At 45.6% G+C, this 18,502-nt stretch overlaps 1 protein-coding gene across 2 annotated transcripts in view; it reads left to right on the top strand.

The window, feature by feature from the left end:
* Nucleotides 1–18,502, top strand: part of SORCS3 (sortilin related VPS10 domain containing receptor 3) — an 812,800-nt gene that overhangs the window by 724,343 nt on the left and 69,955 nt on the right. For both annotated transcript variants that reach the window (XM_073553075.1, XM_073553076.1), the window contains exon 15: nt 12,533–12,650. In XM_073553075.1, coding sequence (XP_073409176.1) covers nt 12,533–12,650 — 118 coding nt within the window. The remainder of the gene's footprint in view (nt 1–12,532; nt 12,651–18,502) is intronic.

Raw genomic sequence — 18,502 nt, forward strand, 5'->3', positions numbered from 1 at the left:
TGTGGTGCTATTACCTAAGCACTGTATGGCGGTATTATTAGTGTACTGGATGGTGGTATTAGCGTACTATGTGGTGCTATTACCTGGGTACTGGATGGTGGTATTATAAGTGTATAATGTAGTGTTATCTGGGCCCTCCATGGCGGTATTATTAGTGTACTGTGGTGCTATTACCTAAGCACTGTATGGCGGTATTATTAGTGTACTGTGGTGCTATTACCTGGGTACTGGATGGTGGTATTATTAGTGTACTGTGCGGTGTTATAATCTGAGCCCTGCATGGTGGTATTATTTGTGTACTGGGCGGTGTTATTATCTGGTCACTGCATGGTGGTATTATTTGTGTACTGTGCGGTGTTATTATCTGGTCACTGCATGGTGGTATTATCTGGGTACCATATGTTAGCGTTATTTCAGCAATGTATCATGGACATATTTAAGCACTGTATGATGGTATTGTTTGAGCTGTATATGGCAGCATTATTTAAAATCTACATCTCCCAACACTGAGAGACATTATACAGCAAATCTTTCTCTTGTTCTGTTGGAACCAGTCCCATTTTTGGGCCGATATCCACTTGTCCAGCAATGTGTGACCGCAGCCTTTTCTAGTCTAGACGTTTCCTTCCTCCTACAAGTCAGAGGTGAAGTCTTTATCCGATCTATCAGCAGGAGCACAGATTTCAGCCGAGAATGTCGCCGTCAGTATCTCTCCAGCCCTCGTGGTTTTCCTCTTACGGCTTCACAGACAAGTTTTAATTACCATTAATATTGAAGCATTTGCCATAAATAATTGATGACGAGGGCAGCTGGTCAATTTGTACATTATGTGCAGGGTATTGTGCGTTTGAAAATTTAATGAAAAGTTTAATTATAGCAGAGTTGCTTCTGACCTTTTCACAATCCCCTTATCATAAATCTGAAAGAGGGGCGTCCGTTCCATTACACGCTGCCATTAATTAGCTGTCACATCAAAAGACAGGTAGCGATAAAAATTAAAAAGTGGGTCATTTCACAAAAATAAATAAAAACCACCTACCGGGTGCCTGCTTTCAGAAGAAATCTGCTTCCTTTGTAGCTTTTTTTTTCCACTTTTTTTTACTTTATTATTCTTTTTTTTTTTTTCAACTGCCCGTGGCCAAAATCTTTTAAAAAATGATTTGGCAGGAGAAGTTCATTGCATCTGTACTGTTGGCAAACAGACTGCTTAGCTGGTAAATCAAAGCCGGTATGGCACCTCCACAAGGCCATTAATATAGAGCCTGCCTAGCGCATCTCTACTAGACGGGCACAGGCACAATTTATTTTTGGAGACTAGAACATAAATCAAAATACTAACATGCGTCCGGGTGTTTGAAACTGGCCCAAGGGAAAATTCAGAGACGAGCCAGGATTTTTTTTCTCAGCTCAGTATGTATGGTTGGTGCGGAGTAAAAAGGCCACACTGTGCAAATAATAATAATCCACCCCAGGATAATGGGAAAGTGACTAATTCAACTCCTCCCCAGTCGCACAGGGAATGGAAGGATGTACAAACTGCAAATCTATCTATCTAGCTATCTCCTTGATGAGGTCAGTGCTCAAAGACCCTCAGGTGACTACAGAAAATCTGCAGCAAGATTTTCTACCACCTGGTACTGAGTTTCCAGTTTGCACAGTGAAGCGCAAATTCCGTGACATTACCTTTACTAAACAAAAGGATAGTGAAGGCTTGGTGAATTTCTACTCTGAAGAATTGCAGTTGCTCAGTGTTGCTTACAATAAAGCATGATGAGGGTGAAGCTTCCTTTGATGAAGCAAGGTGGTGGCTTGTGATGTCTTCAATGAAGCATAGTCGTAGCTAAGTGATGCCTACAGTGAAGCATGATGGTGGCTCAGGATGCTTTAAGTGAAGCATACTGGTAGCTCTGTGATGCCTACAGTGAAGCATGGTAGTGACTTGGTTAGACCTACAGTGAAGCATGGTGGTGGCTCAGTGATGCCTACTGTGAAGCATGGTGGGGGCTTGGCGATGCCCACAATGAAAAATAGTGACATGGTGATGCCTACAGTGAAGCATGGTGGTGACTTGGTGATGCCTGCAGTGGAGCATTGTGGTGACTAAGAATGGGCGAACCTGATTGATAAAGTTTAGAGCCCATACCGAACACCTAGTGTCCGTGCACAGACCTCGAACACTGAATTCTCCCTGAAATCCCTACTACTGTTCGGGTTCGGCAGTGAAAACATCAGGTGTTTTCCATGCTGTCATCGGTGTGTCAGCATGTGAAACAGCAGCTCTGATTGGAGGTAAGTTTTTTACCGCTGATAGAGCACTGTGGTTTTCACGTTGTCATACAGATGACAGTGTTAGCCAGCAGCAGTGACCGGCAGTAAAAAGGTTACCGCCAGTCACAGGTGTCAGCTGATGAGGGTACAACTCTTATCTGTCATGGTTTACTGGGTTCTCAGAGTTGGTAGTTGCAGGGTTAATTCTGATGGCCTCTTTCTAGGTCCCGGGAGGCTTTTTATAGCCTCACTGTGAGACCATTCCTTGTCGTTTATACTCTGACCCTTGCTGAGTGTGTCTGACCCTGCTGTGCTTTGTACCTGTGCTATTGTCTGCTTGTCTGGTTCTGATCTGGTTCCGTCCCCGTTGTGATTCTTGCCTGCCATTTTTGTACCGTTTAATGCCCGTCCTGGTTAACTGATCTCTTGCTACGTTCTGATTACCCTTCTGACTGCCCCTGTGTACTGTGCAGCCCTCTGTGTTTTGACCTTGGCTTATGTGACTACGTTATTTCTGCTTCCCCTTTAACATAGCTGGGACCTCGCTCCTTCCTGCAGGTGTCCCCAGAAGCCACAGCAACCCCGCGCTGTCTCCCCTCACAACGGCGCTAGGCTCTGCCCACCTCCTCTGACTCTGTCACGTGACCGCAGGTCCTGTCTGCCCTCTCCTGCCAGTGGCTAGCTGCCTCAGCACCGCTAGTACCGCTCGCATTCGCTGCTACCCGGTGCCATGGGCTTACCCCTGGCTCCAGACGTCCAGGTCCGCCTCCTGCGCTGCCACCAGTGAGTTCCTGTCTGGCAGCGGGCCCTGACATCATCATCGTATGCCTGGTCTCCCTGACAGCAGTGAGAGCAGGCCTATGATGATGTGAGTATTCATCAGCCTATGCCTGTGCAATAAATAAGTAAACTAAAAAAGTGGCGCGGGGTTCCACTCTATTTTTGCTAACCAGCGCAGGAAAAACTTACAGCTGCGGGCTGCAGCCCTCAGATGTCAGTGATATCTTGGATGGTTAACAAAAATATTTTTTTTAATTATTTAAATAAATAATAAAAAAATGTTGTGGAATCCCCCCTATTTTGACAACGAGCCAAGCTAAAGCAGACAGCAGGAGGTTGGTATTCTACAACTAGTAAAGGGCCATGGATATTGCCCCCCCAACCTAAAAATAGCAGCTTACATGCCACCCCAGAAAAGGCGCATCTATTAGATGCGCCAATTCTGGCGCTTTGCCCGGCTCTTCCCACTTGTCCTGTGGCGGTGGCAAGTGGGGTAATAATATTGGGGTTGATGTCAGCTTTGTAATGTAAGCTGACATCAAGCCCAGAAGTCAGTATTGGAGAAGCTTCTATAAGACGCCCCCGTTACTAACCCCGTAGTAAAAGTGAAATAAAGGCACACAGAAAAAAGCTCTTTAATTGAAATAAACACACAGAAAATCTCCTTTATTTGAAATAAACACTCCCCACCCTCATTTACCCATTTATTACTGTAACATTCAAAATAATAAAACATCATATTCCTCACCTGTCCGATGACAATCCATGTGTCCTATGAAAAGGCCATCTCTGCTTCATCTGGATTCCATGGCTGAGCGGTGTCATGATGCGACCGCTCAGCCATGAATTCAGGAGACACTGAGCCGAGTTTGAGAGCGCAGCTGCAGTAGCCAGCGGTGACTTCATTGAGGTTACCGGCGGTCACAGGAAGCTGGTTCTCATGGTCAGCTCAGTGTCTCCTGGATTCACGGCTGAGCGGTCGCATCATGACACCGCTCAGCCATGCAATTTAGATGAAGCAGAGTTGTGCTCTCTTCGTAGGACACATGGGATTGTGATTGGACAGGCGTCAGTAATAAGTGACATTATGTGTTGAGTTTGGAGACACTTCTTGTTATATTTGTAGTTTTCAGATATTTACATTATTTTTGTTTGCCTGGTTTATTGCAAACAGCAGAAAGTTGGCAAATTTGATAATAAACCGCCACCTCTAATGTTTTGTTCATGCGAGATAAACCAAACAAACCCTTCTCCATCTTCTTTGTATATTGACATACTGACAGTTCATTGTAACACAAGACAGAAAAAAATACAAAGAAAAAAATCAAATGTATCGCGCAGTATGCAAAGTATTGTTTATATTTATACCTCTCTGATAAAAATCTCATCTGATAAGATTTGCTCTCTGATTTATTTGCGCTCTTCCTCGTGCCGTGTTACTTCCATCCGTAATGCTAATGTATCTATTTTCAATTTGCCTAATTATCATCAGCGCGCCTGCATCTTAATGAATCGATTTTATTCACCGCGCGAATAGCGAGGCCGAGTTTGTCACTGGGTAAAAAGGAATTTTTGACATTCAATCATCAGCGAGTCACCAGATGGATTCCATTAGTCGGCAGGCGCCTCTTGTGCGAGCGCCTGGATCACATCACTCCAGAGATGTTCCACTATAAATCTCCTTCCTCATCCAAAAAAATATTGAAATGTATTCAGAAAAGTTTTCCGAAAACTTGGACGACGAGAAAATATTCGCATTGTGTCTATATTGAAATGTTCTGGAATAGCAACTGAGTTTGTAAAAAAAAAAAAAAAAAACTGGAATATAAATGTGAGGCCAAATTTTGCTTCTGCTACTTTATTTTTTTTCACTTCCCTTCTTCCAAGAGGCTGATTTTTTTTTTTTTTTTGTTTTGTTTTTTTTTGAGGATGTGAGATGACCCAGAAAACAGCAATTTAATATTTGTATGTATTTTATCTTATGGATTAATCATCTTATAACTTCATCAATTGAACTTTTATGTGGTGATTAATACATGTTTAATTTTTTTTTATTTTTTCATGTCTTTAAGATTGGATTTGTGTAAAGGGAAGAGATTCAAACTTTTGAATTTTTCAAAGTTTGTAAAAACTTCTCAAGACCAGTCTGCAAACCCTGTCTTATGAGGAAAGGTTGCAAGATTTGGGAGTGTTTAGCTTGCAAAAGAGAAGACATTAGAGGAGACTTAATAGCTGTCTACAAATATCTAAAGGGCTGTCACATTGTAGAAGGATCATCTTTATTCTCATTTGCGCAAGGAAAGACTAGAAGCAATGGGATGAAACTGAATGGGAGGAGACACAGATTAGATATTAGAAAAAACTTTTTGACAGTTAGAGTGATCAATGAGTGGAACAGGCTGCCACGAGAAGTGGTGAGTTCTCCTTCAATGGAAGTCTTCAAACATAGGGTGGACAGACATCTGACTGGGATAATTTAGCGAATCCTGCTTTGAGCAGGGGGTTGGACCAGATGGCCCAGGAGGTCCCTTCCAACTCTACCATTCTAGGATTCTAAGTAACTTTTACTTGTATTTAAGTTGCATTTGTTGATCATTTGTACTATATTTATCACAATACATTAGCATTGTGATGTGTACTAAAAATAAAGATTCCCCATGAAGCCCAGTCACAGGCTGGGCTTCATGGAAGATCACAGATGGCAGCAATGGGTAACCCATTTGGCACTTATCTCAAGAAATGGGAGTGGGAAGGGGGCATTGGTCTCTCGGATGAGTGCTACATGGAATACAGCCAAATGCTGCCTTCAGAGTTTGACAGTGGCATCTTAATGGTTAAACAGTAGATAGCTGGGGTTGCTGCTGTTATAGGCAGTGGCTGGATATATAACACTGCTGCCCCTGCCACTTATGGTGCAGACTTCACTTATGAGCCCGCTCCATCAACTTGTACCTGACATAGGATGTTATCGGTCAGCCCCAAGAAAAAAATAAACTCCTCAACATTGATATTGCAACACCAAAAAGGAAAAGTGGTGGAATGATGGAAATGACAGGATGGAGAAATCATTGATCTGCAAATTGTGAAAAACTGGATACAAAATTTTCAAAATCTCTGGATTTTTTCAGTCTGGGGTCTGAGCTACGTGCAAAAATCCCGGCACTTCCAGCCTCGGCTGCTGTCAATGAGGTTTTTAATGGTTGTCTGAGAAGGTTCTGTCAATGAATTTAATTGGGCAAATCATCAAGATCCTCTGCTGGCGGCTCTTGTGTAATCACCGACCAATGATGTTCCCAATATGCTTGACAGGAGACAAGTCTGGAGACATTGTAACCACGGGAACAGGTTTAGGACTTGTAGGCAGCTCACAGTAACACGAAGAACATGCAGCCGGGTGTTGTCATATCTATAAATGGCGCTTGGGACATTTTGGAAAATGGCCGCACCACTGGTTCCACCACCAAAGCAATGTAATGCTGAGCTGTTAGTGGTCAGCAATGAAGACAAGAGGGGTCCAAATACTGTAGATTATACCATCCCATCCCATAATCCCGGGAGTAGGACTGGTGTGATGTTCTTCATTATGTTCTCTTCTTAGCATTGCCCATGAGGTCTCCATGTCAATTTCCAGTTATGAATGCATCTGTGACGAGGTCAACTTAGGCTGAGTCGATTTCTTTAGAGTGGACCCTCTGGGTCGTGGCACCCACCCACCTAGGGCGAGCTGACCTTGTCAGGAACCACCCCCTATACAGGGAGTGTCAGGGGCAAGACCAAGGGGGTGAGCCACCCGACTGCTGGAACCAGACGGCCGGCTTAAGGAAGACGCAATGTGAGTGTCTGACGACCAGGGATGAGCAGGAACCAAAACAAGACAAGACGTAAGTTCAGTGTATCTTCATTAAGGAAAACTCAAGGTAACATCGGGTGCAAAACGTGATAACAGGCAAAACACAGCAAGGTGCGTGCGAGGGCACGCCAGGGTCCATGGCATGGTACGTGCCAGGTGGCACGCCTGGGTACAGGCAAGGACTCGATGGCATCGGACTCCGGATAGCTGGCAATGATCGACATGATCAGGGCATCAGGCTGCAGTCATCAGGCTTACGATCTCTGGCAGCGATCGGCAGGTTCCAGGCATCCGGCAGGCAAACCAGGGTTCAGGCAAGGAGGCACGACAGATATCCAGGCATGGTGTGTGTTAGGGAACACGCCGAGGTCCAAGGCAAGATTCCAGGCAGGGTGCGTGCTAGGGGCACACCAGGTTCCAGGGCAAGGTGCAAGGCAAGGTGCGTGTGTAGGGGACACACCAGGTTCAAAGTTCAAGTACGAGACATGGTGCATGTGTAGGGACACGCCAGGGTTCAAACGTGCAAAGTACGGTGCGTGTGTAGGGGACACGCCAGGATTCAAAGTTCAACATACAAGACAGGGTGCGTGTGTAGAGACACGCCAGAGCTCAAGGTCCAAGTCAAGGTCCTGCGCGTGCCGAGGGACACGCCAGGGTCAGGGAACAAGGCAGAGTTCTGCGTGTACAGAGTGCACACCAGGGTCAGGGTACATGGCAGAGTCCTGCACATGCAGAGAGGCACGCCAGGGTCAGAGTTCAAGGCAGAGTCCTGCGCGTGCAGAGGGCACGCCAGGGTCAGGGTTAAAAGCAGAGCCCTGCACATGCAGAGGGGCACGCCAGGGTCAGGGTACAGGTTAGGACCTGTGTGTGCTAGAGGGCACGACAGGGTACATGGCAAGACCTGTGCGTTCTTTTACAGAAGCACGGGGAGGAATGCCACGGGGCAGGCGAGAGCCTGCCCGTGCTAAGATGAGCACGCAGAGCACAGTGCAGAGACAGCGTGGGTGCAAGGAAGCACAGAGAGCACGGCTGGGGCACTGGCTAGCTGGACGGGCTGCAGCACAAACAGGCGGGTAAGACTCCAGCGAACCCGGCTGGGGCATAGCAGGTGACACAGCTGTCACTGACCGACGAGCACGGCTGAGGCACAAGCAGGCGGCCACGGCTAGGGCGGGCACGGCTGAGGTACAAGCAGGAAGCTAGGAAGGCCAGGCGCCTGCAAAGGACACACGAAGGAACAAGGCAAGGCAAAGCAAGAAACAAGGCAAAGCTAGACGGAACGGAACAAGGAGCGGAACGTAAGCAGAAACACAGAGCCAGGTCAGAGCGAGAACAGAGCTAGCAGCGGAGCATAGGCTAGAGCCGGGTCAAGGCAGAACCTTGAGACTAGACATGGAATGTGCAAGAGAGCACCATAAGACAGAGTAAGGAAAACCAGGCAAAGACAGGGAACATGAGAAGTACTACAAGGCTCAGAATAGCAAAGACCAGACATGGCGAAACAGGCAAGGCAGAGAACATAGGAAGTAGTACAAGTCAAAGAATAGCAAGACAACACATGGCACAAAAGACAACACAAGACATGGCACGGGACAAGAGGCAGAATACAAGCATAGAGCGTGTGCAGAGACGCACTACAGGGCAGAGTGCAGGGGCACAGAATACAGGGAGCGTCCCAGCAGACCAAGCAGCCATGCAGGGAAGCAACACGATACTCAGGCCCCGACCACAGGAAGGGGCGGTCCGATACATCACCTGCACCTCTGGGCCAGGATCAGGGAATGACCCCCGGTTCAGATCCCCCAGGGTCACAGAGAGCGCCGCTAGACCGGACTGGGCTGAACCATAGAGAAGGCCACACGATCAGGGGCTCCAGGAATACAGAGGATTGCAGAATCAGACAGTGCTAGCAATGGCGTGCAGCCATGAGGTAAGGCGCGCGTGCACACTGCTTCCAGGCATCTTGCAGCATGAAACATAACGGGCATGAGAATTCAGTGCACGTGCACACTGCTCCAGGAGTCATGCGGCATAACAGACATGGCGGGCAAGACAATCATAACTGACATGGCGGGCATGACAGCATCCAAGACTAATGCGTGATTCATCACTGAACAGGATAGACCTCTATTCCAGCCTCCATCGTCTTTCTCTGCACCTATATAGCTTTTGAGATTGCTGGAGTGAGGTCATTGAAGAGACCTTCATGAGGAAACATTACAATGGTCCTATTCCCGGGATTATGGTGGGGGGGGGACACAATGTAGAGTAGCCGGACCCCTCTAGTCTTTATTCCAGGTCACTAACCGCTTGGCTTTACATTGATTTGTTAGAATCAGTGGCGCGGTCATTCCTCCATAGTGTCCCAAGAGTCTTTCCTCAGCACAACAACCCCATGCTGCATGTTCCTTGTGCTAGTGTGAGCGGTCTGTGAGGCCTAAACGTGATCTCACGGCTGCAGCGTCTTTGGACTTGTCTCCAATGAGCACATTGGTCGGTCATTACACAGGAGCTGCCAATCTTTATGATTTGCTCAAGTGCATTCAGTGGAAGAACCTTCATCAGACGACCATTTATAACCTTAGTGATGGTAGCCGAGGTTGGAATTCCCGGGATTTCTGCTCGAGGCTCAAATGCTGGACTGGATAAATCAAGATGACATTTCCATTTTTTTTCATTTGCAGATCAGCGATGTCTCCATCCTGTGATCTCCATCATTCCACCAGCTCTCCTTCTTGATGTTGCAATTTCAACGAGGAGGAGTGTATGCGTTCCATTAAATTCATGGAGGTGGTGGTGTGACGAGGCTGGACCTGCTATAAATGTTCATAAGATGCAAAGAACATAAGACCCCCCACCTATCTCAAGAGCAGGGTCCTCGGGACACTTGCTCGGAAAGGAGAGGTGGCTGCACTCGCACGGATATCTCCATTCTGTTTGTCTTGGCAATTTCGTGAACTCTTTTACAAGTCTACAGCATGTAGACAGGTGCGCCTGTGCAGTGAACTGTCAGATGACAACGGCACATAAGATACATGTCCTGTGGATATCCCATAAATGTTTAAATTGGAAAACCCCCTTAAAATATCAGTTATGTCTCATGGTTCCCATACCCCGGTGGGTTCCCCAGAGCAACAAGAGCCAAAACTAGAGAAGAAAAGACACTTTGTAATGTAACTGCGGAATCTCAGCTAATTGACGTCACCGGGCTTCTAGCACTATAGGTTCCCGGACTGGGAACATTTTTAGGGGTTCTCCTCTGAGTATGGTTGGGATTCAGTGCCATCTACCATATCTGTACACCTCAGCCTCACTGCAGCATTTACCTCCATACACAAAGGGGATTATTCAGTGGTGCCCCGGGAATTTCATCTTTCCAGTGTTCTCCATATTCATTTATCTCCATACCGCGTGATGTTTTATCAGTGTTGTCATAGTGATACTAGGAGGTACCGGTGACCTTCTCCTACTATCAGCCATGTAATGCTGGAGGCAGACGAGCTCCCCTATGCTGGAATCATTAACGTGTGGAGACAAAACGTCCCGCTGCAAAGGGGCCAGCTCCGTATGTTACTGTATATACACAGTCATGGCTGAAAGTGTTGGCACCATTGAAATTGTTCCAGAAAATGAAGTGTTTCTCCCGGATAAGGATTGCAGTTACAGATGTTTTGTTATACGCAGGTTTGGACGTCCTTTCACAAAAAACCCCAAAAATGGGCCGGATAAAAGTGTTGGCACCCTCAGCTTAGTATTTGGTTGCACCTTTTGGAATAAATAACTGCAATCAATCGCTTCTACGTTCTTCTTACACCTCTCAGCTGGAATTTTTGGCCTCTCTTCTTACCATCTGCTCCAGGTCGCTCATATTTGAAGGTTCAATATTAAGATCTCTCCACAGATAATCAATGGGATTTAGATCCGGACTCATCACTGCCACTTTAGAACTCTCCAGCGCTTTGTTTCCATCCATTTCTGGGGGCTTCTTGAAGTATGTTTGCGGTCATTGTCCTGCTGGAAGATCCATGACCTAGGACACAAACCCAGCTTTTTGACACTGGGCGCTACATTACCACCCAAAATCCTTTGGTAATTTTCATATTTCATGATGCCTTGGAAACAGTCAAGGCATCCAACCCCAGTACATGTTTGACCCTCCACCATATTTGACTGTAGGTATTGTGTTCTTTTATTTATAGGCCTTATTCTGTTTTTGGTAAACAGTAAAATGATGTGCTTTTCCACAAAATGCTTTCCCAGAAGTATTTTGGCTTACTCGCGTACATTTTGGCAACGTGCAATCTAGCTTTTTTATGTCTCTGTGTCAGCAGTGGGGTCCTCCTGGGTCTCCTGACATAGTGTTTCATTTCATTCACAAGTGGACGGATAGCTCGCTCTGACACTGATGCACCTTGAGTCTACAGGACAGCTTGAATTACTTTTGAACTTGATTGGGGCTGCTTATCCACCATCCAAACTATCCTGCTTTGCAACCTTTCATCTATTTTTTTTTTTCTGCTATCCACAGCCAGTGAGATTAGCTTGATTATGTTGTGCACCGTGGACAAAGGAACATCAAGATCTCTGGAGATGGACTTGTAACCTTAAAATTGTTGATATTTTTTAAAGTTTTGGTTCTAAAGTCCTCAGCGTTCTCCTCTCCTCTTTCTGTTCTCCATGCTTAGTGTGGCACATAGACACACAATGCAACAATTGGTTCTACTTCTCCCCTTTTTATCTGGTTTCAGGTGTGATTTTCATATTGCCCATGCCTGTTACTTGCCACAGGTGAGTATGAACGAGCATCACATCAACATCTTGTTTACCCACAATTTTGGAAAGGTGCCAAAAGTTTTTCCCAGCCCATTTTTGGGGTTTTGTGTGAAATGATGTCCAATTTGCCTTTTTTTTTTTCTCTGTGTTGCTCCAATACACAAAGGAAATAAACATGTGTATAACAAAACACCTGTAGCTGCAATAATTTTCTGGGAGAAATACTTTATGTTCTGGAACAATTTCAAGGGTGGCAAAACTTTTATGACTGATAGTATATGATATGTGTGATAGTGTGTGTGGAACGGTTTATATATAATATTGTATGTAATGTGTGTGATCGATGACTAGACATGCCCAGCCTCACTCCATACAAGAGCCAGGGCTAGCACGTCTAGTCAGAATGTGGCTAGAAGTATGAAAATTGCCAAGCTCAGAAAGGGCCAGATGTGCAATGACAGCGTGTGCTCGTGTACTCCCGTGTTCCTGAATATACAGGCCATGGAGGACATATACGGTATTATACAGCGCGTGGACCATGGTGTATGATTTAGTTGAAAAAACAATTCTTTTCTCATGGGAAATAACGAATCGAGTGATTGCTAAATTCCGGCTTCTCATAGTGCGGGTGTCTTAACACATGCCGCTATTAAGGCCTGAGAGTCTCCTTGCACACAACCATGTCATGCAGGCGCGGTATCGACCTGGCTCCCATCAATACTCAGGAGAAATGTTCTGCATCGCCTGTAGTTACGGGAAAAAATCTCCAGCAAAACGTTCATGTCAGAAGGTGACGGGTGAAGGTGAAGGTGTCAGAAGGTGACGGGGCTGACGGTGTCTTTTTTGCTTTTTTTATAACAGGGTCTTCGGACACTTCAGTCTCCTCTCAGAATGGCAACTGGTGAAAGTGGAATACAAGTCTATTTATGGGAGGAAGTGTAACGACAATGACTTCGAAAGCTGGCACCTGCACAACCAGGTAAAATGTCACCAAGGATAGGAAAGACTGCAAAACTGTCTATCTGTCTATGTATCTATCATCTATCTATCATCTATCTACTCGATGGTGGCCCGATTCTAACACATCAGGCATTCTACAATATGTATGTAGTTTATTTATGAATATTTAAGAATAATGTAATGAATACACAGGATTTTCCAGGTAAAAATCCCGCAGCAATTCGCGGGCGGACAGCACCTGTCGCTGATTGGTCGCGCGCGACAAATCAGCGACGCGGGATTTCCGTTCCAAACAGACAAGCAGACAGAAATAGACGATTATATAGTAGATCTATCTATTATCTATCTGTTACCTATTAACTATCTATCAGAAAATGTAAATCAGACAATCCTGTGCTTTGTGGGTTTACGTCTGGAGCTTCCTATAGACTTTCATCCAGGCATCGCACTGGAATGAACTGAGGCTTGGGAGAAATCCTTCCTTCCCTCTTCCTGTCCTCGGAATTTGTAGCTTGTTAAACACATGTGGAAAAGCAGCTTCTTATTTTCCACTTGTTTGTCCTTTGATCATGTACAGATCCCGGTGGGAGCGGTGATGGGGACAATGCTCAGAGGGCTGACATATTAGTCAGGGCGCCTCTTCTGAATCTCTACTATGCGCTCGTCTCCATCAGTACAATCACACTTCATGTTAGGGTTTAATGATTGTTTTATGTTGAGTTTTTCACCCAGTTTATCAGATCAGTTTTAGTTCTGCTCCCCCTCCTCTCTGACAGCGTGCTGTGTGACAGACAGAGAGAATCTGCAGCTGCATCTCCCTCCTTCCCGTCTACTGTTCTCTGCATTACTCTGGATTTTCTCATACAGATTATGTTTCTGAGTATTTACATGCAGAGAAGGTGAGAGGAGCAGATGCCAGAACAGAAGGATAGGGACGATGTCACATCCCCCTCCAGGAGCTTCTCTCATCTCCTCTCTACATCCATAGATAGTAATATGGAGTCGCACCCCTAAAACGGCTCCGCTCTTCTGGGGAGAATTTCTACAAGATTTTGGAGGCGTCTGTGAGAATTTTTGCCCTTTCATCCAGAGGAGCATTTTTGGGGCCAGACCCTGATGTTGGGTGGAGGCCGGGACACAATCTCCATTATAGCTGTTGGATGGGGCTGAGGTCCGGGCTCGATGCGGCCGTTCAGGTGTTGGATGGGGCAGAGGTCTGGGCTCGATGCGGCCGCTCATGTTCTCCCCTCCATGTCTGTATGGAGCTTGTGCACTGGAAAAGGGTCTTCCCTAAACTGTTCCCTCAAAGCTGAAGCTACAATTGTCCACAGTGTCTTGTGCTGAAGACTCCTCCATCAGTCGCAGATAGAGAAGTGCGATCCGTCGCTGCACAGAACATCACAGAGTCCAGTGGTGGCGGCTTTACACCACTCCATCTGCCGCTCGGCATTGTGCTTGGTGATGTACGGCTGCATGCACCTGCTCAGCCATGAAGCTTCCGGCAGGGGCGAAGTGTTTGTGCTGATACCAGAGGAGGTCTGGACTCTGCAGTTATTGGGTCCCCAGAGCGGTGGTGACTTTTTTGCCCTCTGCTCCTCAGCACTCGGTACCCTGATCTTTAACATTAAGGGGTCTCCACTTTGTGGCTGAGTTGCTGCGGTTCCTTCCACGTCTCAGTAATATCACTCACAGGTGATGGAGGAAGATGCAGGAGGAAGAAATATCATAGACGGACTTACCCCTGTGGCTCCTATTACAGGACAGCGCTGGTATCAGGAGCTCTTCCCCACCGGCCACTCTGTCACATGGTAGTAAAGGCAGACGGCATGGCAGGGGTCCGGGGGTTATATACCAGAGACGGGAGGTTACAATGGGGTAAATCGAGCCAGATGTTATACACCAGGGCGGAGGGCTGGATGTTATACACTGGAGGTGGCGAGGGGGTCGGGAGTTATATATTAAGTGCAATGGAAGTCAATGGGAGTGAAGGAAACATGGAAATCAATGACTGAGACCTGCGACAGTGACTCCACACAGTATATACGGTATGTTCTGTGGATTTTTCAATGGAGTTGAACCTCTAAATTTCACCTCTGAAAACAAGAAGCCACTTTTCTTCTCCAGTATCAGCCATCTTATGGCCCGGGGAGGAGCATTTATCGCCTTTATCGCAGGACAGATTGATATTCTGCACTGTTACATCAGCATTAATCATAATCGCCCCTTACTACTTCTCTAAATGAGAAACAAACACAAGATATCGATTTGTATCCAATAACAGCATGTTTACTTGCAGGAATTTTTAAAAATAAATGTAATTCTGGCTTTTTTCGATCTTCTGGGAAATGGAAGGTAAATGGCGCAATTAAGAGCACAATAAACAGAAGAGACCTAGAAATGAACACACTTATATAGAACTTAGTGCCATTAGACCATAAGCCGAGCTCATAAGTGGAAAATTCCTTAATATAAGCTCTCTGGTACTTATCCGATTCTTGAGAAGGTCATTAAAGGAACGGAGAACAAATGGAGTCACTTTAAGGACCATTACATTCTGAGCGGTACAGAGACACGCCGTGCTAGAGAGAGAAAAAGTTTAGGGACAAAGGGGGGAAGCCAGGAAAAAGGGGGCTTCAGAGCAGAGATCATACTGGGGCCTTCCACTAGAGTTCTGCAAACCCCGGACTGAAGTCTGATGGTTACAGATGAGTGAATCGATTTGCAAACATTCCAGTTTGTCACAAATGTTCCCAAAAATGTGTAATTATCAGAATCCAAAAATTTGAGGATTTTGCACAAATCTGCCGCCATTTTGCTGGATTCTTTCGAGGTCCATGAAGATAATGAAATATAAAATACACTTTATACATACTTTTTCTTTCAACTGTTCTCTGAAAAAGAGGGAAGACAGTAGCTGTGAAAACTGATTCTATCACTTCGACGGGGGCCTCTTTAAATAACATTTGTTAAAAAAAGAGTTGAAGAGTTTGTTTCAGTAATGCCCATAACTGCACTGCTCAAAAAAATAAAAGGAACACTAAAATCCCACATCCCAGATATCTCTGAATGAAATATTCCAGTTGCAAATTTTTATTCATTGCATAGTGGAATGTGTTCAGAACAATAAAACATAACAATTATCAAAATAAATCAAAATGAATATCCCATGGAGGTCTGGATTTAGAATGATACTCAAAATCAAAGTGGAAAATCAAATTACAGGCTGATCCAACTTCAGTGGAAATGCCTCATGACAAGGAAAAGATGCTCAGTATTGTGTGTGGCCTCCACGTGCCTGTATGACCTCCCTACTGTACCACGCCTGGGCATGCTCCTGATGAGGCGGCGGATGGTCTCCTAAGAGATCTCCTCCCAGACCTGGACTAAAGCATCCACCAACTCCTGGACAGTCTGTGGTGCAATGTGACATTGGTGGATGGAGCAAGACATGATGTCCCAGATGTGCTCAATTGGATTCAGGTATGGGGAACGGGCGGGCCAGTCCATAGCCTCAATGCCTTCATCTTGCAGGAACTGCTGACACACTCCAGCCACATGAGGTCTGGCATTGTCCTGCATTAGGAGGAACCCAGGGCCAACCACACCAGCATATGCTCTGACAAGGTGTTTGAGGATCTCATCTCAGTACCTAATGGCAGTCAGGCTACCTCTGGCGAGCACATGGAGGGCTGTGCGGCCCTCCAAAGAAATGCCACCCCACACCATTACTGACCCACTGCCAAACCGGTCATGCTGAATGATGTTGCAGGCAGCAGATCGCTCTCCACGGCGTCTCCAGACTCTGTCACGTCTGTCACATGTGCTCAGCATAAACCTGCTTTCATCTGTGAAGAGAACAGGGCGCCAGTGGCAAATTTGCCATTCCTGGTGTTCTGTGGCAAATGCCAAGCGTCCTGCACGGTGTTGGGCTGTGAGCACAACCCCCATCTGTGGGCATCGGGCACTCAGACCATCCTCATGGAGTCCGTTTCTAACCCTTTATGCAGACACATGCACATTTGTGGCCTGCTGGAGGTCATTTTGCAGGGCTCTGGCAGTGCTCCTCCTGTTCCTCCTTGCACAAAGGCTGAGGTAGCGGTCCTGCTGCTGGGTTGTTGCCCTCCTACGGCCCCCTCCATGTCTCCTGGTGTACTGGCCTGTCTCTTGGTAGAGCCTCTGGACACTACACTAATAGACACAGCAAAACTTCTTGCCACAGCTCGCATTGATGTGCCATCCTGGATGAGCTGCACTACCTGAGCCACTTGTGTGGGTTGTAGAGTCCGTCTCATGCTACCACGAGTGTGAAAGCACAACCAGCATTCAAAAGTGACCAAAGCATCAGCCAGAAAGCATTGGTACTGAGATGTGGTCTGTGGTCCCCACCTGAAGAACCACTCCTTTATTGAGGGTGTCTTGATAATTGCCAATAATTTCCATCTGTTGTCTATTCCATTTGCACAACAGCATGTGAAATTGATTGTCAATCAGTGCTGCTTCCTACGTGGACAGTTTGATTTCACAGAAGTTTGATTTACTTGGCGTTATATTCTGTTGTTTAAGTGTTCCCTTTATTTTTTTGAGCAGTGTATAATGAATACAGGCATAATAACTAGTGATCTTCATGTTTTTAATTTGCAGCATTTGTACAGGTGGCATGTAATACTCCATTTCACCTGTAGTGGTCACTGCAGTGGAGATGTGTCTAGCCTGTCCTGCAGCGATCAGTCAATCACTGATGTTTTCATAGCTTTGATTTACAGTGATGCATTGTAACCAGCCCAAAGTGACGTAAGAAGCGCTACTTCAGGTTTTCTGCCTCTAAATGAATGTTTTCATTTACTGATAGTTTCCAAACAGCAGTTTAGGCAAGTTTTTTGATGTAAAACTGCTTGAAATGTTGCAAAAACAGTTACACTAAAATAATGAAATGTTGGGGGGGTTTACAGAAAAAAAAATCTCTGCCCGGAGTTATATTTTTCATGCTGATGCAGCTGAAAATGCACCAAATCCATAAAGAGGCGGCAAATTTTAATGAATTTGGTGCATCTTCCCCTTGTGCAGTAGTCACCAAGTCCGGCATGCAAGTCACCAAGTCCGGCATGCAAAACGCCCGTCTGGATGGATTGGGCTCAAAGTGAACTTGAAATATGCACCGGAATGGCCGTGTGTATACATAAGTAATAAGTCGTCCGTCCGTCCAGCTTTTCCCCGCGGTTTTATTCTCTGCAGAATATGCAGATTTTCTCTCGCTGACTGCAGCGAAGGATTAAACGCTCCTCATCTCCTGGCTGTAACCTAAACAAGAACGAGCGGCTCCATAATTATCCCTCAATTAAAAGCAGCGTAGGTGTTCTCCCCAAAGGAAGTTCGTTTATCTGTGTTATATTGATTACGCCCACCTTCTCCTCTCACAGAAATGTTATTACAGCTGCCGAGGATTAAGACAGTAAAATATTCATTTAACCTTTCATGATCGGATGTGAGGAATTGAACGCAAAACAAAAATCTCCTGTCTCTTCCGAGACGCTTGTTTCCACCTAAAACCCTAAGATCAAGAGACTCCACGTCTGAAAATGTTACTGTCTGCTAAAGTAGTGATTCTGGAAGATCTGTTATTTAATAATTATCTATCTATCTACCGTGAAGGAAATAAGTATTTGATCCCTTGCTGATTTTCTAAGTTTGCCCACTGACAAAGACATGGACTATCTATAATTTTAAGCATAGGTTAATTTTAACATTGAGAGATAGAATATCAAAAATAAAATCCATTGTATAAATTATATAAATATATTTGCAGTGAGAAATAAGTATTTGATCCCTCTGGCAAACAAGACTTGGTGGTAAAACCCTTGTTGGCAAGCCCAG

The sequence above is a fragment of the Dendrobates tinctorius genome, unplaced genomic scaffold (genome assembly GCF_039654945.1).
Source record: "Dendrobates tinctorius isolate UK_male_01 unplaced genomic scaffold, ASM3965494v1 ptg000196l, whole genome shotgun sequence".
Lineage (NCBI taxonomy): Eukaryota > Metazoa > Chordata > Amphibia > Anura > Dendrobatidae > Dendrobates > Dendrobates tinctorius.